Consider the following 18,884-nt stretch of genomic DNA (forward strand, 5'->3'; position numbering starts at 1 on the left):
ATTTCAGATAAAAGTGGATACCATAATGCATGTGCACAGTGCAAGTGTGTGTCACACTGCTTGCACTTACACTCACAGCTCTTAGCTCAGCAGTTCATGTTCTTACACCCATATATACTGTATGTGTGCCTCCACAACACGAAAGCAAAATATGACAACACATCTCAACCGCCTGCCCCTGTTGCTACTCCATCCAAGGGAACACGAGATGTAACAAACACACATAATTATAATCTAAATTATCTGCTCTCTACACAGTCAGGAAGCTCCGAGTATGAGAAATGAAGCCAATGTGGAAGTGAATTTAACCTGCAGAATTTAATGAATTTAATGGCTAGCAGGGGGAGACTCTACTATTTGTAAAAAAAAAAAAATAATGAATCAGATTATGTAGAAGTCTACTTCTCACCTGATTTATAACTCAGACATTTCCCTGATGAGTTCATGTTCTCATTCGCTTGCTTCAAGTCTTCTTCAGTACAACAAAATGTTCATTTACATGTAAAACATGTAAATGATGTTCCCATTTAGAGTAAAATAGAGGATAAAGCAGCGTATGCTTTACTTCATGGCTATGTTGTGATTGACAAGTCAAGTCAGTTGACAAGGACCGAGGTGCAGCAATGCATGTCCCCAGCTCCACCATTCCGTCCGTCCAATTATGGTCACGATGGTTGCAAAATGATGACATGCTGAACGGTCGAATCCAAGATGGCGACGGTCAAAATATCGGGCTAGAAGCTTGAAAATGGGATTCTACAAACCAATGAGTGACTTCTCGTCACCACGTCCATTCATTTTTAGTCTATGCACCAATAACACTTTCCTCTTCCCACACACACACACACACACACACACACACACACACACACACACACACACACACACACACACACACACACACACACACACACACACACACACACACACACACACACACACACACACACACACATACATAGAGCATCCACAGACCCGCTCTGACCCCTCACTGCCCACTGACAATTGTTTCTGTATGTTGTTTTCTATATCTAATGCATGCTGGACCCCTCAGTCAGGTCATGGTTGTCCAGAACGCCAGGTATGTGACTTGCCCACATTGATTATGACACTTGGTCCTTTGTTTTGCCTTGGTTGAAATTTGGTTGTTGGATGGTCAAGGTTGTAGAACTGTCCATGCCGTACTCTAACCCCAACTGGTCGGTCATTGCTTGCGGAAGTCAATTTAGCTCAGTGATTCCAAACCCCTTTCACCCTGACACACTTCTGTGTCACCCTGTGCCCCCCCCCCCTGCAATTTAGAGCAAGGCTATCCCTTTAAACTAAAATATTAACATCAGCCATATCACTGTAACATACTACTGTATGCCGATGATAACCTCCTCTTTCCCAACTAACTCTTGTGTTCTCCCAGTTAGACGCCCTGTTTGTCTTCCTATTCCATTGTGATTTGATACCATAACATAGAGCCCTGCACCTCCTGGGTTGATTGATCTTGTGCTTGTGTTCAGAAACCTCCACTAGTGTCCTTCATTGAGCCTTTGCTGGCTCAATAATACACTAAACATACAGTATACTGTGCGCACGCACACACACACACACACACACACACACACACACACACACACACACACACACACACACACACACACACACACACACACGCACACACACACACACACACACACACACACGCACACACGCACGCCATGACTTTGCCCTGCATTCTTTATTTTCTCCTTTCACAAAATACATCTAAACTCCTCATGAGGCATTGTGGTAGAACCTCTGCCATATATTGTCATGTACCCCTTCCGTACCCTGCTACAGTATATACCCTAGTTCTACATTAGACTGAAACTGACACCCCTCAACATCTCATCACATCATAACAGTACATATATCACCCATATACGTAAATACATTGTGTTCAAAGTCTCTTGGCATCCATAAGCTTCATTTATACGCCGTCCCTCCACGGAGTATAGATCAGGCTTTTACACTGTGGTCTCATGTTGCATCACCTAAACACTACATCGCTCTCATACATCGCCTTCTACACTGCAAAATCCCGAGTGCTTGTTTAAGTCTCCCGGGTTTAAATTGATGCCGGTTGGATTTTGCAGCGTAGCGTGACATAGTTGCTCCTGTGTTGTTGCTCGTTGCATTGTGGTTCTCCCCGTGAACTCCGCTCCCGTCCGTACGTTCCGGTACGCCTCATTCTTTGACCCAGAGTGTCGGTGTGTTGTGTGTTCCTGCAGCGCTGAAAATAAGAGAAGGTCCAAACATGCTGGCAGGACGCAGAACCCAGAGTGGAACCAGACGGTCATCTATAAGAACATACACCTGGAGCAGGTACGGCACGGGACTTTTTTTTTTTTTACACTGGTAAACATTCCCTAAAGCAGTGATTCTCAACCTTTTTAATTTCAAGGACCCCCAGTTTGATATGCATTGATTAGGCCTCCTTAGGCCCATTTAGTCAAGTCAAGTCACCTGTATTTATATAGCACATTTAAAAACAACAGAAGTTGACCCAAAGTGCTTTACATTCACAATAGCATAACCTAATAAATACAGTATAGTAAAAGAAACATAAAGCAATACCTCAAACAAAAACACCAAAGATAGGAGAGCATGAAAGTAAAGAAGGGAGAAAAAAATATATATATATATATATGTTACAGGGAAATTGGCATTCCAGGGAAATTGAAAGGGGAGCGCTTGTTTTCAGCGCCCCCCAGGCAATTCTGTAGAACCAACGCTAGAGGGTAATGCAAGCCAGACATGAGCCCCACACCACACACGCACGCATGCACACGCGCACAAACGAGCACGCACACACGCATGCGCACACACGCACATGCACGCGCGCGCACACACACACACACACACGCGAACAGCCTTATTCCATGCAGTTGAAGCACAAGGGGGTGAGGGGGTGGGGCTGGCGGGCTATGTTAGTGCAGTGAGTGGCAGTTGGGGCAAACCATAGAGGGGCAAGGAGGTGCAGAAACTAGATCAGAAATATACTGTGGCGCGAGGCCATTTAAGGCTTTAAAAACTAAAAGTAGAATTTTTAAATCAATGCGATGGATTTAGGATTTTCTTGTTAATTTCTGGGACCCGAATCTACACTGTAAAAGTCTCTGTGTTATTTTAACTCTGAAAATGGACAAATGGAAGGGTCCATTTGTACAGTCGTGGAGTTACAGACCCCTGATTGATTGATTGATTGAATATTTTATTAGGCACATTTTAAAAGGTCCATTCAAAAAAGTCGTTGCGGTTCATTTGGTTCCTAACTATCAATCATTTACCTGGGGACCCCCTGGAACCCCCTCAAGGACCCCTTGGGGTCCCTGGAACTTAAATTGAGAACCACAGCCCTAAAAAGCAACGTGTTCTCACCCGGGTGCATATATGTCGTACACAAAGCTAACGTCCCTCAAAGAGACGAAAGGTTTTAGCAATTTGGAGTGTACTTAATAAAAAGCTTCATTGTACAAATTAAAATGAGGACCATGTTTACTCAATTATGGGTTTGCTGTAATTTTTGGTTGTGGTTAGGCTGTTTTCCTTTTTTTGGGCGGGTGGAGGGGGTTAAGGCTTTGTTTAACTTATTTATTTATTTTTGTTATTATTGTTTGTTTGTTCTGCATTCTTTGTTCTTGTATTCTGGCTGTTGTATATTTATTTATATATAAATAGTTCAGTCTTATTTTTAACTTGAGTAAGTCAACAGACACTCGGAGCACACTGACTGTACCTGTGTGCTCACTGCAGCCCAGCACTGATTGGTGGCTAGTCTGAGGTGTTACTATTAGGGCTGGGACTTAAACGGATTAATTTCGATTAATTAATTACAGAAAAAATTAGATTAAAGATAAAAAAAAATAATCGCATTTTAATCGCGCTTAGTTTTTGCTTCTCACTGGACGAGTTTCAGGCGTACCGATCATACCAGTGCACCAACCAACAGACAACAAACCCCAGTGCACGCAATGGGAGAAGAAGCCGATCAGACTCACACTTTATGGTAAAACTTGCACTGATCTGTTGGTCTGTTTAGTACCACCACAAAAAACTATATTTTGTTGCTCAAACGTATTGATTGATGCACTCATTGATTCACTCATATACCAAAATCAGTTTGAACTGAAAAGAAATAGCTTCTCAGGTCAAATATTAATATGCGATTAAACATGCAATTAATTTCGATTAATTAATTAATTACAAAGCCTCTAATTAATTAGATAATTATTTTTAATCGAGTCCCAGCCCTAGTTACTATTTAAGGAGTGTTGTGTTTGTCTCATTCTGAAGAAGACTATGTGTCAAAACGTTTATCTATAATGAAGCCTTGATTGACTTCTATTCTTTATTTTGTTTAACTTTAATTCATTCATTTTAATTCAGGTTAGGCACTGTTGTTTTGGTTTAGTGTTAGGTTTAAAAAATACCATGTTTCATTTGTACAATACCAGTATGGAAAAACTTTAACTTTCATAACTAAATAACCTAAATACACCGATACAAGCACACACAAGCACTATTTCACAGACAATCCTTGTACAGGGTAACTGGCAATGCACAGAAGCAGCATATTATATTAACCACATTCTACCTGCCGTTCATATTTTGGTCATAAGGGAAAACCTTCACAAATCTTCCAAAATGTTCAAAGAATTTAAAAAAAACGTGTGAATGTAGAAGATTGGCAAAAACACACTGAAATACTGAGACATACATACAAACAAACAAACAAACAAACAAACAAACAAACACATCACAATATCCTTCAGTACCTACCATTCTACATTAGGCTACTGAGACTCAACAGTCTTTTGTCTCCAGTAGATTTAGTGTTAATTACCGTTGCACTGAGCATGACCTCACTTGTACCTTTTCCCCGTCTACTTGGTGGTTTGAGTCGACAAATCACCCCCCCCCCTCCCCGCCTGCCGCTGGGGGCCCTGACTACCAGTGCGGAACTGTTCTTAATATAATTCTCCCCTGTGATTGAAGGGGGGTCAATCGTTTTTGCAGAGCAGATGGCAACACCATCGGGAGTTAATTATCCTATTTTACATGATCCACTGAGCCCATATCAATCACAGACTTATGTGTTTTGTTGGGGTTTTTCTTGGTATGCGTGTTTAAAATGTCTTAGACAGTCTTAGATGTCTGTTTTCGCTTGATGCTGACATCAAACCATTTCTATCTAACGCTTGTTGTCATTTTGTTTCTTTTCCCCCCCCTGTCATTCGGCCAAGATAAGGTGGTGGTTTTTTGTGTGTGTAACTTAACCCTTTCGACATGTGCATTTCAGCTGAGGAAAAAGACCTTAGAAGTGAGCGTGTGGGACTACGACAAGTGCTCCTCCAATGACTTCTTAGGGGAGGTAAGATCATTTTACAGCTTGCATCTACATTCATAAATAAATAGTCATATTCGTATAATAAAACATAATAATGTCAAGTAAAAAGGGAGTACAGTCTGATATTCTATCAATCAATATGACTACTATGCTTAACAATATTCAGCATGACAGTCAACTTTGCCTATTTATTTTATGTATATATGAATGTATGTGTGAGTGTGCGTGTGTTGTAAGTGTGTCTACCTGTCCTTCCTTCAAACTTGGTGGATATACTGCTGAGAACCAGGGCAGTGTCGAATGTGAAGCAGATAGGATAAGCGGTTCTCCAGAACCGGCCCGCTCTGAACAGGCACTGCACTAGTCACCTAATAAATCTTGTGTTAGCCATCAATTCGTAATTGCGGATTAACTGGAGCAGAAGCCTTTGGGTCGTCTTCAGCAGACGTGATTACTGTAACGTGTCTTGGTCTCCCTAACAAAATCAATCAGGCGACTGCATTCGATTCAGAATGCTGCTCATCGAGTCATTACTAATACAGAGAAAGTGGAGCATATCACTCCAGTTCTTAGATCTTTATACAGTCTCCCTGTACGTCAAATAATTGATTTGAAAATACTGTTGGTTTAAAGCATTGAATGGTTTAGGGCCAAATTATATTTCTGATATGAACCATCCAGACCTCAGAGGTCATCTGGGACAGGTCTGCTTCATGTCCCTAGAACCAGAACTAAACATGGAGCAGCGTTCCGTTTTTATGCACCACATACAGTATCTGGGCACCCGAGCACCACAGGTCTGCTACAACTCTCAGTTCTTTTAAATCACAGCTAAAAACCTTCCTGTTTGCTGCTGCCTTTTATAGATATTTTTTATTATTCTTATTATTAAATCTCATTGAATTGCCTTGTTGTTGAAATGTTCTATACAAACAAACTTTACTAGGGTTAGGGTGCGCCTGGCGTTTTGAACGCACCATTGAATGACTGTTTATATTCTGTTTCACCCATAGGTCCTCATAGACCTGTCCAACACGGTCCAGCTGGACAACATCCCCCGCTGGATCCCTCTGAAGGAGCAGAGCGAGGGCGATAACCACCGGCGGTCCCACTCCAGCCAGGGCCGGCAGCACTCCTCCAAACCGTCCTCTCAGTCCCAACACTCCTCGCCGAAGACGGCCGGCTCGGCCCAGCAGGACAGCCAGGAGTCGCCCAAGTCGTCGGTCATCAAGAGCCGCAGTCACGGGATCTTCCCCGATCCAGCCAAGGGTAGGAGATGATGGCGTTACCTTCTTTACCTGCCCAAGTCGTCCACCTCCACCTCCACCACCACCACCTCCTACACACAACCTCACAACCTTCTCTGTCTTCTGTTGGATCTCTGTGTTTTTCTCTCCTCTGTCATTCCCTTCTTCTCCCAAGATTTCTCTCTTCCATTTTTCTTCTCTCTCTCGCTGTCTCTCTCCTTTATTTCTTCCTTAACCACTCAAGCCCTGTATACTTTGTTGTATGACAAATAGCGAAAGTAGACAATCTACAAGCTCACAAGGCGTTGTGAGCTTGTAGATTGCCAATTTTTTAAACTTCTTAAAATGTGCCCAAATAGGGACACCAGGGTTAATGTGGTTAATAGTTGTTTTACTTTACTTACTCTCCAGCTGTCACTGTTTTTCTCTCATCTCCCCCTCATCTCTCTCTCTCTCTCTCTCTCTCTCTCTCTCTCTCTCTCTCTCTCTCTCTCTCTCTCTCCACCTACCTACCTACCTACCTACCTACCTACCTACCTACCTACCTACCTACCTACCTACCTACCTACCTACCTACCTACCTACCTACCTACCTACCTACCTACCTGCCTGCCTGCCTACAGTAAATACCTATCTCTCTCTCTCTCTCTCTCTCTCTCTCTCTCTCTCTCTCTCTCTCTCTCTCTCTCTCTCTCTACCTACTCTCTATCTATCTCTCTGATTATCAACACAAGACCCTTCTATATCCACTCTTCATTGCCCATGTTAGCTTCAGCTTCACGCTTTTCCGCTGCTTTGTGTTTTCTTTTTGGTTGCCATGTCTTCACTCAGCTCAGAGGCCTTTAGCTTCCCTCAATGCTGCTTTTCCCGTCACTGAGGGCAACGTGGCCGTGGAAGGCTTTGAATTCTACCCAGATTTGGTGCTAAATATTATTCAAATTACAATGGGATTAAATCAAGTTACAAGACAAGTCAGCTAATCGGTGTAACACACGACTCAGCAAGCACTACAGCTAACAGACTGTAGGTCGGCCTCTCGCAGTTTTTGGTAATTTGGTGAATCTGGTTGTTTTAGACACGCAGGCGGCAGCCAATGAGAAATCTCACAGTAGCCCCGCCACCTCGAAGCCTTCCCCGTCCGAGAGCCAAACCCACGGACACGGTCAGCAGCACGCTCGCTCACGCGGCGCTTCGCGCTCCGGCAAAAGCGCCGCCTCGCGGCAGCACCACCACCGAGACAGCACCACTGGAAGCGGTGAAAGCGCTGCCGCCGTAGCCTGCACGGGCGACTCGCCTCAGCACCAGCAGCAGCAGCAGCAGCAGCAGCAGCAGCCCCAACGCCTCCAATCAAGTAAACCAAGACGCAAATAAAAGCCTCCCGCTCCGCCGCATGGCCTCCTAGCACTCATCTGTTCCACCTTCTGTTACGTTCTTTAGTTTATTTTTCCTTTTTCCTCAGTTTCCTCTCTTTTATATACCCCCCTCCCCCTCCCCCTCCTCCTCGTGTCAACAGTGTGTCCTCGTCACTACGCTTTTCTTCTGTACCTTACTCACCATCGTTTGGAATATCCTAGCTGAGCTCCTCACCCGCACCGTAGCGCCCTTTCTGGTCGCTCGCCTGTTTTTCAACCTTTTAATTAATTAATTTAACCTTTAATTATGTTTTAATCTTATTGATTAATAATGTATGTAATATATGATTAAGCTTATGATATAATGAAGAATTAAAACAATTAAAATACAAAAAATATTAATAGTAATCAAGTTCTAATGTATTAGTTCAAAGCAAAGATTTGCACTAGATTTCACTTCTGTTGATAGTCCAATGACATTTGGAAAACAACACTGTTGCTTTTTGCTAAGTCGGACGCAAGACCAACAGGCAGAGTGAAAGTGTCAGATCAGTGTTCTGTTGATCGCTGTCAGGACACAGACAAATCACCCATGTTCCCATAACTAGAAAACAATGTATTACACATCTAATGAGTAGAGTTGTTCGCTAGATAACATTACATAAATGATCTCACAAAGATTCATAGACATGTTTGATCGACATCATAGCTAAAAGTCGGACACTTCGGATTGTTTTAAGCATACACTGAAACAGAAGAAAGTTGCTCCCCTCCTTTTGCCCTTAAATATCACTAACTTTTTTTTTTTTTGGTTTGAGTTCCTTTTGATTTGTGTTCTATTAACAAACGACGGACGGCTCTGTTGCGAAGCTGCTCCAGTGATATCGCTGTGCATGTAGTCCACTGCCCCCCTCCCCCCTCTCTCTGTTTTGACTACAACTGGACCCACAATGCACTTCAGTAGACGCTGCACAACCCCGCCCCCTTTAGTGATATGTGGGCGGGGCACATGTGCACCGCGCACTGGTGGCTGCATGTGATTGACAGTCAAGCTGGTTGCCATGATGAAGATATACCGCTCTCTGAGTGTCCATCTTGCCCTCCCCCTTCCCTCCCTCCCTCCCCCCATGTTGACTTTTGACCCATCCGGCCATGACCTTTGTCTCCTGGCGTGACCTCTGACCTCTGCAAAACAAAAACAAAATAAAAAAAAAACATCGCCAGTTGCCATCCGACCACCGGGCCAAAGAGGCCGCCTCACCTTGAGGCACCACAGACACAGTGTGGCGGGCGTGCTCACCGTGCAGAAAGCGTCCGATTGGCTGCCCGCCCTGCCTTCGATCGCAGCGGCCAGCGGGAGCAGAGCGGCCGGCAGACACATGACCCTCAGGAAAGCCGCGTCGGAAGAGAGGCCGCAGGCCGCCGGAGGTGAGAGTCGCCCCTCCCCCCCCCCCCCCCCCCCACGAGTCCTCCTCTCCTGTCGTGTGACTGAAGCAGAGAGGTGGAGGAAAGAGAGAGAGAGAGAGAGAGTGAGAGAAAAAGAGAGGATGATGGGAAACTACTACTAACGCACACCTGCAGAGAGGAAACAAAGAAGGGAATGTGAAAAAGCAATTTAAAGATGACAGGAATAGAAAGAGAGTGGCACTCAGAAACATGCATCGAGACATGCTTCCTTAGCCACTTAGGCCCTACACACTCGGCCATTTTTGCCGTTTATGAGAATTTGGGCCTATAATGCCCAAAATAGGGACGCCAAGTATAAAGTGGTTAATGGCTTTTCACAGGGTTCAGTAATACCATGAAAGGGAAGGTCTCAAACGCCTGTTAGGATTCATGCAATTTCACGTTTGGGTTATTAAAACACTTTTTAAATGAACCTCTCCTTCCATCACATGGTGTTGACGAGCCGCAAAGGGAACCATGTCGCCATGGATACTGAGTGACACCAACATCCATGCACCTTTAGAACATCACTCATACTCGACCTCAATGCCTTATCGACTGTCACCTTGTCCACGTTTGGAAAACATAAAATGTGCAAACGGTCTGTCTTTTGACAGGAACTACATTAAGACACATAAACAAGAATTAAACCACTTTTTAAAAAAAACTAGTTTAGCCATGAACAGAATGAGATGGTAGATTCTCACACAGAGCAACACGCAGAGCTTCCATATAGATGACTAACGCTGCCATTAAGGTCTACCGTAACCTCTTGTTTGCTGTCTTTACCTGTGTGTGTAATATTTCTCTGGCTTTTTATCCGTTTTACGTTGATGCTTTTTGTGTGGGTTAGAACTGTACATCTACTGTCCTGTCTTTATGTGAGAGAAAGATGCTAAGTATGCTACACCTGTCCACACTCCTCTCACCAGTATTCATGTGCTGTCCCTTACAATGTCCATTCCAGTTCGATTCAATGTTTTCATTTAACTTTGCTTTGTGTCATTTATAGAAGAGGTGATTATAATTGTATTTAACAGATGAATTCGGTTCTGACGGCTTTTGTTTTGTTCAGTGATGTTTCCTGGCTCTTGTCGGCACATTTGTGGATCTTTGAGTGCTGTCTTCCTGTTTATCTCCTTGTCCAGTGCTGCGTCCAAAATACACTAATCAGTGTATGCTATTTTTCAACATTCTTTTGAGATTGAATCTTTTATTTCTGACATATTAATCGCACGGTTTTATCAAACCACACGTGTTAGGAAAGTGTCCCATCTGGTGGTCAGTGGAAGTACAGGAGTTCCTGTTGTATCATTGTGTTTAGAAGTTAACGTTGTTTACTGGACTGTCCTCGGTTTCAACAAATAACAACATTCTAGGTGCGTTTAATTTGGTCACTGTACGCCTTGATAATTCTTGTATGTTGTTATCGTCGTCACTACCGCATTGCATTGTGGTACATTGTAGTGTCCAATATTGCATACTGTAATATTTCCCAAGTTTAGTATGCATTTCACGTACTATAGAGTAGCTACTAAGCTTTCGGACATATTAAATAGTCACATCCTAAATTGGCATACTAAATAGTATGTTGGTGCTGAATTTTGGATGCAGCCAATGTGTTTCTCTTGTGACCTGTGTGGTCCTATCTCCACTCAGCACGGTCCGGCTATAGGTCTGGCGACGCCCCCGTCACGGCAGCCTCATTGGACAGCGGTTTGAGTGGCAGCGCCTACAGCCTATTGGATGAGGAGGGGGAGACCAACGAGGTGGACAGTGCCATTTTCCAGGTCCCACGATTGTGAGTCTGCTCACTCAGTTCACCTTCATCATAAAGTCCTATAATGTCATATGAACATCTTTATGAATTAAGAAATAATACGACGCAACGTCATCTCCTGAATTCGCTCAGTTCTACCCCACTCCTACCCCTCTACCCCATTCCTACCCCACTCCTACCCATGTCTTAGGAAAAAGGTTTTATGCTGTATATTAAAGAACCTTTCTTTATTTTTTTCTCTAGTGGAAAGATACCAAACGGCACTGACGTGATGAAATCATCAATGGGACACAGTGATTCTGAAGGTTAGATGTGTGTGCGTGTGCGTGTGCGTGTGTGTGTGCGTGTGTGTGTGTGTGCGTGCTCATCTGTGCAATCTATTTTAGCTTTTCATACTTTTCACCTTTTTATTAATGTCCTTGTGTACACTTGAATGCATAGGGTTCATATTGGCAGTACCGTGTACTCAATTGTAGTGTTTATTTAAGGTATTAAGCCCTCACCTCTTCAGACTCCACCTTACCCCCTAGCACTCATTTCTTCAGACTCCACCTTACACCCTAGCACTCACCTCTTCATGGGACTCCACATTACCCCCTAGCACTCATTTATTCAAACTCCACCTTATCCCCTAGCACTCATTTCTTCAGACTCCACCTTACACCCTAGCTCTCATTTCTTCACGGACTCCACCTTACCCCCTAGCACTCATTTCTTCAGACTCCACCTCGCTCCCTAGCACTCACCTCTTCAGAATAAGGCTCATCAGCCCCATCACTCATTATAATAAGCCTAGTTGCTTATTTTAGATAGATGCTAGTTATGTTATCCAAATGTATGTAATGTTGGTTACTTGTATCATATTAGTTGCTCTTTCACCAGAAGCGTCTCTGCCAGGGGTTTTTTTCCCCCCTCTGTGCAAAATTGGGTTCTGAGTTGTCACAGAATCATGACCTAACTGTAGGACCACCGTGACATAGGAACAGTGTGACACAACCTCACAGATGTGAAAACATCTCAAAGCTGTTAAATTCTCTGTCAGGAAAATTAACACAGCGTCTGACAAACATATTCATCACATGCGTCCTGTCCTCACCTCTGTTCTGTTCTCATTTTCCATCTTTCCTCTGCATCTACTTACTTACTTGATTTATTAATAGGGTTTACCAGAGTCTTGTTTGCCAAGCTTACAAAAATGACTTTTCCTTTCAGTTGCCAAGGCAACTGGGGGGGTCATTCCGGGCTGTTCAGAACATCTTCAGGTGCCTGAAGCGATTGGTTTGCAGGCCACACTGACTGTGCACATGTCGACAGTAAACTCCAGCAGAGGGCGGTGTTCACATACATAAGAGAGAACAAACGTCTCATTTCAGTCATAGTTATTCATCAAATGTTTTGCAGGTTAGATAATTGCCAGTGCATTGTGATTCACTAGTCCGGGGATTCCCAAAGCCATAGCCTCTGGCTGCGGCCCCTCTATATGCAAAATGGTTTTAAATTGTGACAATAAAATATTATTATTTGTTTTTTTTGGGTTGTACATCGGCTATTTTTGGCTCCAGGGCTAGGGTTAAAAATAGCAAAAATAAAAATGGCATTCATATAATCACCATCATAAAATAATGTGAAGTAAATTAATACAAACTGTGTGTGTGTGTGTGTGTGTGTGTGTGTGTGTGTGTGTGTGTGTGTGTGTGTGTGTGTGTGTGTGTGTGTGTGTGTGTGTGTGCAGGCAAGACTCAGGTGATGGGGGAGATAAAGATTGCTCTGAAGAAGGAGATGAAGACGGAAGGAGAGCATCTGGTCCTGGAGATCCTGCAGTGTCGCAACATCACCTACAAGTTCAAGAGTCCAGACCACCTGCCAGGTCAGGGCGCGCGCACCCACACACACACACACACACACACACACACACACACACACACACACACACACACACACACACACACTGTGATGATTAAAGTGGCTGTTCAATGTATCGATGCATTTTTAGACTCCTAAATAACAGATGGTTTAGATGGATAGATGGATAGACTGATAGACGGTGTGTGTGTGTGTGTGTGTGTGTGTGTGTGTGTGTGTGTGTGTGTGTGTGTGTGTGTGTGTGTGTGTGTGTGTGTGTGTGTGTGTGTGTGTGTGTGTGTGTGTGTGTGTGTGTGTGTGTGTGCGCGCGCGCGCACACGTGTGTGTAGACCTGTACGTGAAGCTGTATGTGGTGAACATCGCCACCCAAAAGAGGATCATCAAAAAGAAGACGAGAGTATGTCGTCACGACCGCGAGCCTTCGTTCAACGAGACGTTCCGCTTCTGCATGAACCCCACCGGCCACTCTCTACAGGTACGTATACAAGAACACTCGCCCCAAAATATGCTCGCCCCGGGTCAAATCCGGGTCAAAAACCTCAGAACGGTCTGACCTACAAATCCGGCAACCTCGGAACAGTCGGACCCACAAATCCGGCGACCTCGGAATGGTCGGACCCACCAGGTATTTTGGTGGGTCCGACCTGTACCCCCGGCCTCTGGGCCGGGGGTGCAGAAACAGCGATGAGTTGGTTGAAGCAGACTTCGCGAAGTTCGGCACGGCGACTCGCTCGTCTGAGCTCGCTCGGCGGTACCTCTCGTGGCTCAAGTCACCGTCTTCAGACGGCGAGCCTCTGTCGTTGTAAAAGTTTTTTGTTACTTCCTAACTTAACATTAGGGGCTGTAGTCTGTTCTCACAGAAAATAATGAGGGCGAGTGTGTTTTGGGGTGAGCGTTCCGGTTACCACAGGTAATCCAATCTCTGACTCCATCACTTGTACATGAACATATATGTTTTAGTCCATACTCAACATTATGCCTTATTGTGTTCTTTTCTCGTGTTCTTGCGTCAGCTGTTCCTGGTGTCGAACGGGGGCAAGTTTGTGAAGAAGACCCTCATCGGGGAGGCGTACGTGTGGCTGGACAAAGTGGATCTGCGTAAGCGAGTGGTCAGCTGGCATAAACTGCTGGCCAGCACGGCCCAGATCCATTCATAAACAAGGACTCCGTCAGAGCTTCAGATGTCACCATCTATATTACTGATCTGGTCTCTATGGATCGCACCACACAGGTCCACTGCCGGGTGATGATGATGAGGCCGGGGGTCGGGTTCAATATCTGTTCATGTCTTTACACACCGGGAGAGTGACGGAATAAAATGCGTCTTTGAGTTATATAGTTGAGGCGTCATTCATACGTGTTGATACTTTTATTCGTGGTGAGAAATCGGCCTTGTTTCGAATAAAAATTGCGGCACATTCTGTGTGGATGTACTCATGACACAGCAACAGTGCAAAGAAAATGTATTTTCGGGCGAATTAATCGCACAGGAAAAAAAACTCCCGGTGTCCGATGAACTTTACTTTGAATCTCTGTTTCAGGGAAAGAGTAGCTTGCAAAGAGCGACTGGTCATATTAGGACAGTCAAAAAAACGGAAGAAAAAAAAAGACAACTGGAAATGATGTTGTGATACAGGAAGTTTGGAGGAAGTAGTAATGTGTTTACAAGAAATTAACTTGTGTTTACAGGAACTAGTGTAGAATGGGTGGGGGTAAAGAACACAGTTGTTGAGATAACAAGACAAGCGCCGAATCAACCAGGTATTACACACATGCACACACACACACACACACACACACACACAACACACACACACACACACACACACACACACACACACACACACACACACACACACACACACACACACACACACACACACACACACACACACACACACACACACACACACACAATCAATTCTACAATTTTGCACACATATACGCTGAAGAGAAAGATACATTTGAATAGATACAGGGAATGGACACTTGTAGATTCAAATTTATTTATTTGTAGATGTTTTAATCATGAATGAGAGTGAGATTATTTAAATGGACTCTCCTCGTTGCTTTATTCTCCTGAGTTTTACTGATTTACAAAGGATTTTGGGAATGGAATATTGAAGACCTCTTATTTATTTTTGTATTATTATTATTCGTATTATTATAGCATAATAGTTCTATCATTTGTCTTCTCCTCAATTATTTAAGTACTGAAGAATTTCTATCCTTGGAGGCATGATATATTTTTAACATACTACCTAGCATTCCAATTTAAGATTTACTCGGTAAGCATGTTTTTAAATCCATCAACAACATTTTACCTTGTTTACTTTTGGATGTTCTGTCCCTAAGTGTAAATTTAATTCTATGAGATGATAGTATATCATTGTTCTATTAAGAATTGATGTTACTATATCAAATTGGACACTATCTATTGTGCACAGGATGAGTCATATCTACGGTGGTATCCAGTGCCACATGATCTGCACAAAAATCACCTGTAAGGTTCACTTTGTATATAGTGAAGTAAAATGTCATAGTTGGAAAATAAATATAATATATAGAGAGATAGATATAGATATGTTTATCACAGACAATCCCGTCTTAATGATTGTGGCATTATATTTTATTTATTCATGTTGCCCCTTAGAATGTGCGACAGATATGAGATTTAAGCACTGACGTTTACTTTCCCTCCTCATAACCCAACGTGTTATGAAATCCACACTCGTAGTTGTTCTCCGGTCCTGCTTTAAACGAAACAATGTGGGCAATCCTGTAACAATGCACACTCTCGTATTACTTTGCACTTTCTTCTCAGAATGTAGAACCAACTTCCCTGCGTCTAAAGATTTAGTCTGGGGGATTTCCAAGGTTAGGAATTGGAGAGGCAACGTCAGCATTACGGTATCGCGCGTTTAGGATATGAGAGGATAGCATCCCACATTTTAAGACATTTTCCATTTGTCCTTGTGTTCGTCTTAACCACTTAAGCCCTATATACTGTACTTCGTTGTGTGACAGAGGTTAAAGGGGAAGTTTGAGGTTAGATGACTTTTAGGAGTCTTTTAAAAATAAATATTTAAAATACGCTTACTAATGTTGTCTTTGAACATAATTACAAACTAATTACAAACTTTGAGTAGATGAGTATTCCTACCGTCGGTCACTTACCGGACACGGCTCAAATGATGGCAATTTATTATCATTTTAACTGTCCTGTTAAAATTGTTATGCTAAAATTTACGATATCACTTCGTTGACAGTCACAGACTTCGTGGGGAAGGCTATTCTGTATGCATGTACAAGGTTGAAGGGGTCAGGAGATGAGTCCACTTGTGTCAAACTTTGTGTCACAAGAGTGCTGTTTGCGTGATTTCTATGTCATGTGACTGCATCTTGATTCACTTGAAGTAATGTTCTATAATCATGTGACCATTTTTGTGGTTTTTTTTTGTAGCATCTGTATTTTCATGTTGTTCCCAGTTTGGATGTCACCTTCAGTTGATTTGCCTCTGATTTGCGTGACTTTGTTTTTCTATAGGCCTACGCTATGTTTATTTATTTTTTAAAGGTTTCCTTATGTTGTATTATGTTGTTTACTTCAGATGTACATACTAGGTAATTGCTAAGTTTTGTTTTTATACACAATGTAGTGGTTGTTTACAATTTTAGAGGGCAAGAAACTCAGCGAACCAACTTTCGAGCCCTTGCACATGCACTTAACACATGCACAGATTATGAATGCCACCCTTAGGTTTAAGTTATAGCAAAAAAAATCATTCCAACACCAAGCATTTGCAGCTTTTCATGCACTCCTACTTCAAATAGTTATTTTTTCCCCCAGTATTTACGTTATATTTTCAAAACAAATACCAAAAAAGAGTTTCAGCAAATGTGTGATCAGTTGACGTTGTATCAGAAATCATTATCTTTATGATGTCCTCATTTGTAATTTTTTTAAAAGAATTTTTAAAATTGTGCAGCAGCATCATCACACACATTATCATTCTGAGTGTTAATTGAACTCATTAAACTGTAAATGAACACTCAGGATTTTACCGTGTACCAGACCATCGCATGGTATTGTCTCCAGAGTTCCTCTCTTTTGTTAAATGTTGTCTGTCTGAGATAATGACTCTCTCTCTCACTCACTCACTCCCTCACTCACTCTCACACACACACACACACACACACACACACACACACACTAAGAATGACACACTCGCGTACAACAAAAACCTTCACACAGATCAGATGCCATCTCTTTCTTTCCAACCTTGTAAATACTTCACTTTTTTCTACAAGGAAGGGTGGGGCGGGCGGGGCAATAGGTCTTTTACCAGACTAATGAAGCATGTGATCGTTTGACTAACAGTAAAATTAACAAAGTGTTATTCTCTCGATCAATGTACAGGGGATACATTGAGAGAAATTATCTTCTATCTGTCTATATGGACCCAAATGTACCCCTGCTGCCCTAGACACTGAACACAGAGGTTTACCCGAGTCTAAATACACAGAAGTATATTGCCTTAAAGGATTAGTTCACCCCAAAAAAATACTTATTTTCTATCAATTACACACACCTATGAAGCCTTGAATTCATGGAGATTGTTTTTTGTTTTTATCACATTCTCAGTATGTGCTCAGTAGGAGACTCAATTGAGACTCAATTGCCAGTCATCAAATTATTGGCTCAGGAATGCGACAAAAACAAAGAAATCTCCATGAATTCAAGGCTTCGTAAGTTCGGGGGGGTGTAATTGATAGAAAATTAGTCCTTTTTTTGTGTGAACTATTCCTTTTATTTATGCTCTGTCGTACGACGGTGTCGCGCATGACGGCTATTTTCAGCGCGCAACGCCATCCTACAATGAAGCACGAATGGGGCTTATCTTATCAACTCAAGTAGTTGCAGGAGAATTTCAATGTGCTCACACTGGATGTTGCATGTTTCGTTGGTGCTTCATACTTTTTTTGTGTCCAATCAATTACTATAAAAAAAAAAAAAAAGACAGATAAGAGAAAGAAATTGAACAAAAATGCTATCGAGAGGGAGCTTATTAAAAAATATTCAAATAATTCAACAATGTATGCTGACTGTACAAAGATTATGCTTGTAAAAACCTGTCTGGTTTTCCACTTGTACGTAAAGAGAAGAAAAAAAATATAAATCAGCTGTCATGGTTTTGTGATTGTACACAGGAGGTATTGAGAAATTATGCAAATTGTGCTGTAAAAATGGCTGTTGCCCCATTACTAAATATTAAATATCTGTACAAATGATGTATCATTGTGTATGTGTTGCCTTTGATTTCTTGGCTGTCCCAGCAAGATCACAATCCCAAATAGCCCCAATTACAATTTACAAGTTAGGCATTTACTGTAGCAGACGTTCTTTATCCAGAGTGATTTACAGTAAGCAAGGTAAACGCATACATCAATTGCACTGAGACAGTGTTGTGCCTCAGTAATCTAAACCTGTGGTTCTCAAACTTTTTCGTGCCAAGGACCCCCAAATTTATATGTATTTGGCCGCAGACCCCCACCTGAAAATGTTGTAACAGGGACCCCCAGAAGCAAAGATTTGAGTTTCAAATGTTCGCTTTAGAATATTTATTCAAAGTTTTCACGATTTTTCAAAAATAGCAGATCTACAAGCTCATAGCGCGGCACTCACACCACCTGTAAACAGATTGGTCAATTAGAGAGAAATTGATTAAAGTACTACTGCTGTTTGTGTCATCTTGAACTTTTTAATCCAAAGGGTATCTGTGCTCTATGTACAGCAGCCATATTGGAAAGAAATT

At 42.5% G+C, this 18,884-nt stretch overlaps 1 protein-coding gene across 1 annotated transcript in view; it reads left to right on the forward strand.

The window, feature by feature from the left end:
• pcloa (piccolo presynaptic cytomatrix protein a) overlaps positions 1–14,225 on the forward strand; it is a gene marked incomplete at both ends in the record, with an annotated part of 82,862 nt that extends 68,637 nt beyond the window's left edge. Inside the window, 10 exons of the mRNA XM_080420802.1 lie at positions 1,055–1,081; positions 2,262–2,355; positions 5,333–5,404; positions 6,394–6,649; positions 7,703–7,978; positions 11,085–11,226; positions 11,449–11,510; positions 12,938–13,072; positions 13,398–13,543; positions 14,082–14,225. Of these exons, the coding sequence (XP_080276928.1) occupies positions 1,055–1,081; positions 2,262–2,355; positions 5,333–5,404; positions 6,394–6,649; positions 7,703–7,978; positions 11,085–11,226; positions 11,449–11,510; positions 12,938–13,072; positions 13,398–13,543; positions 14,082–14,225 (1,354 nt within the window). The remainder of the gene's footprint in view (positions 1–1,054; positions 1,082–2,261; positions 2,356–5,332; positions 5,405–6,393; positions 6,650–7,702; positions 7,979–11,084; positions 11,227–11,448; positions 11,511–12,937; positions 13,073–13,397; positions 13,544–14,081) is intronic.
• Positions 14,226–18,884: the final 4,659 nt, after the last annotated feature.

Source organism: Gymnoscopelus braueri (assembly GCF_963280865.1).
Source record: "Gymnoscopelus braueri genome assembly, chromosome: 23".
NCBI lineage: Eukaryota > Metazoa > Chordata > Actinopteri > Myctophiformes > Myctophidae > Gymnoscopelus > Gymnoscopelus braueri.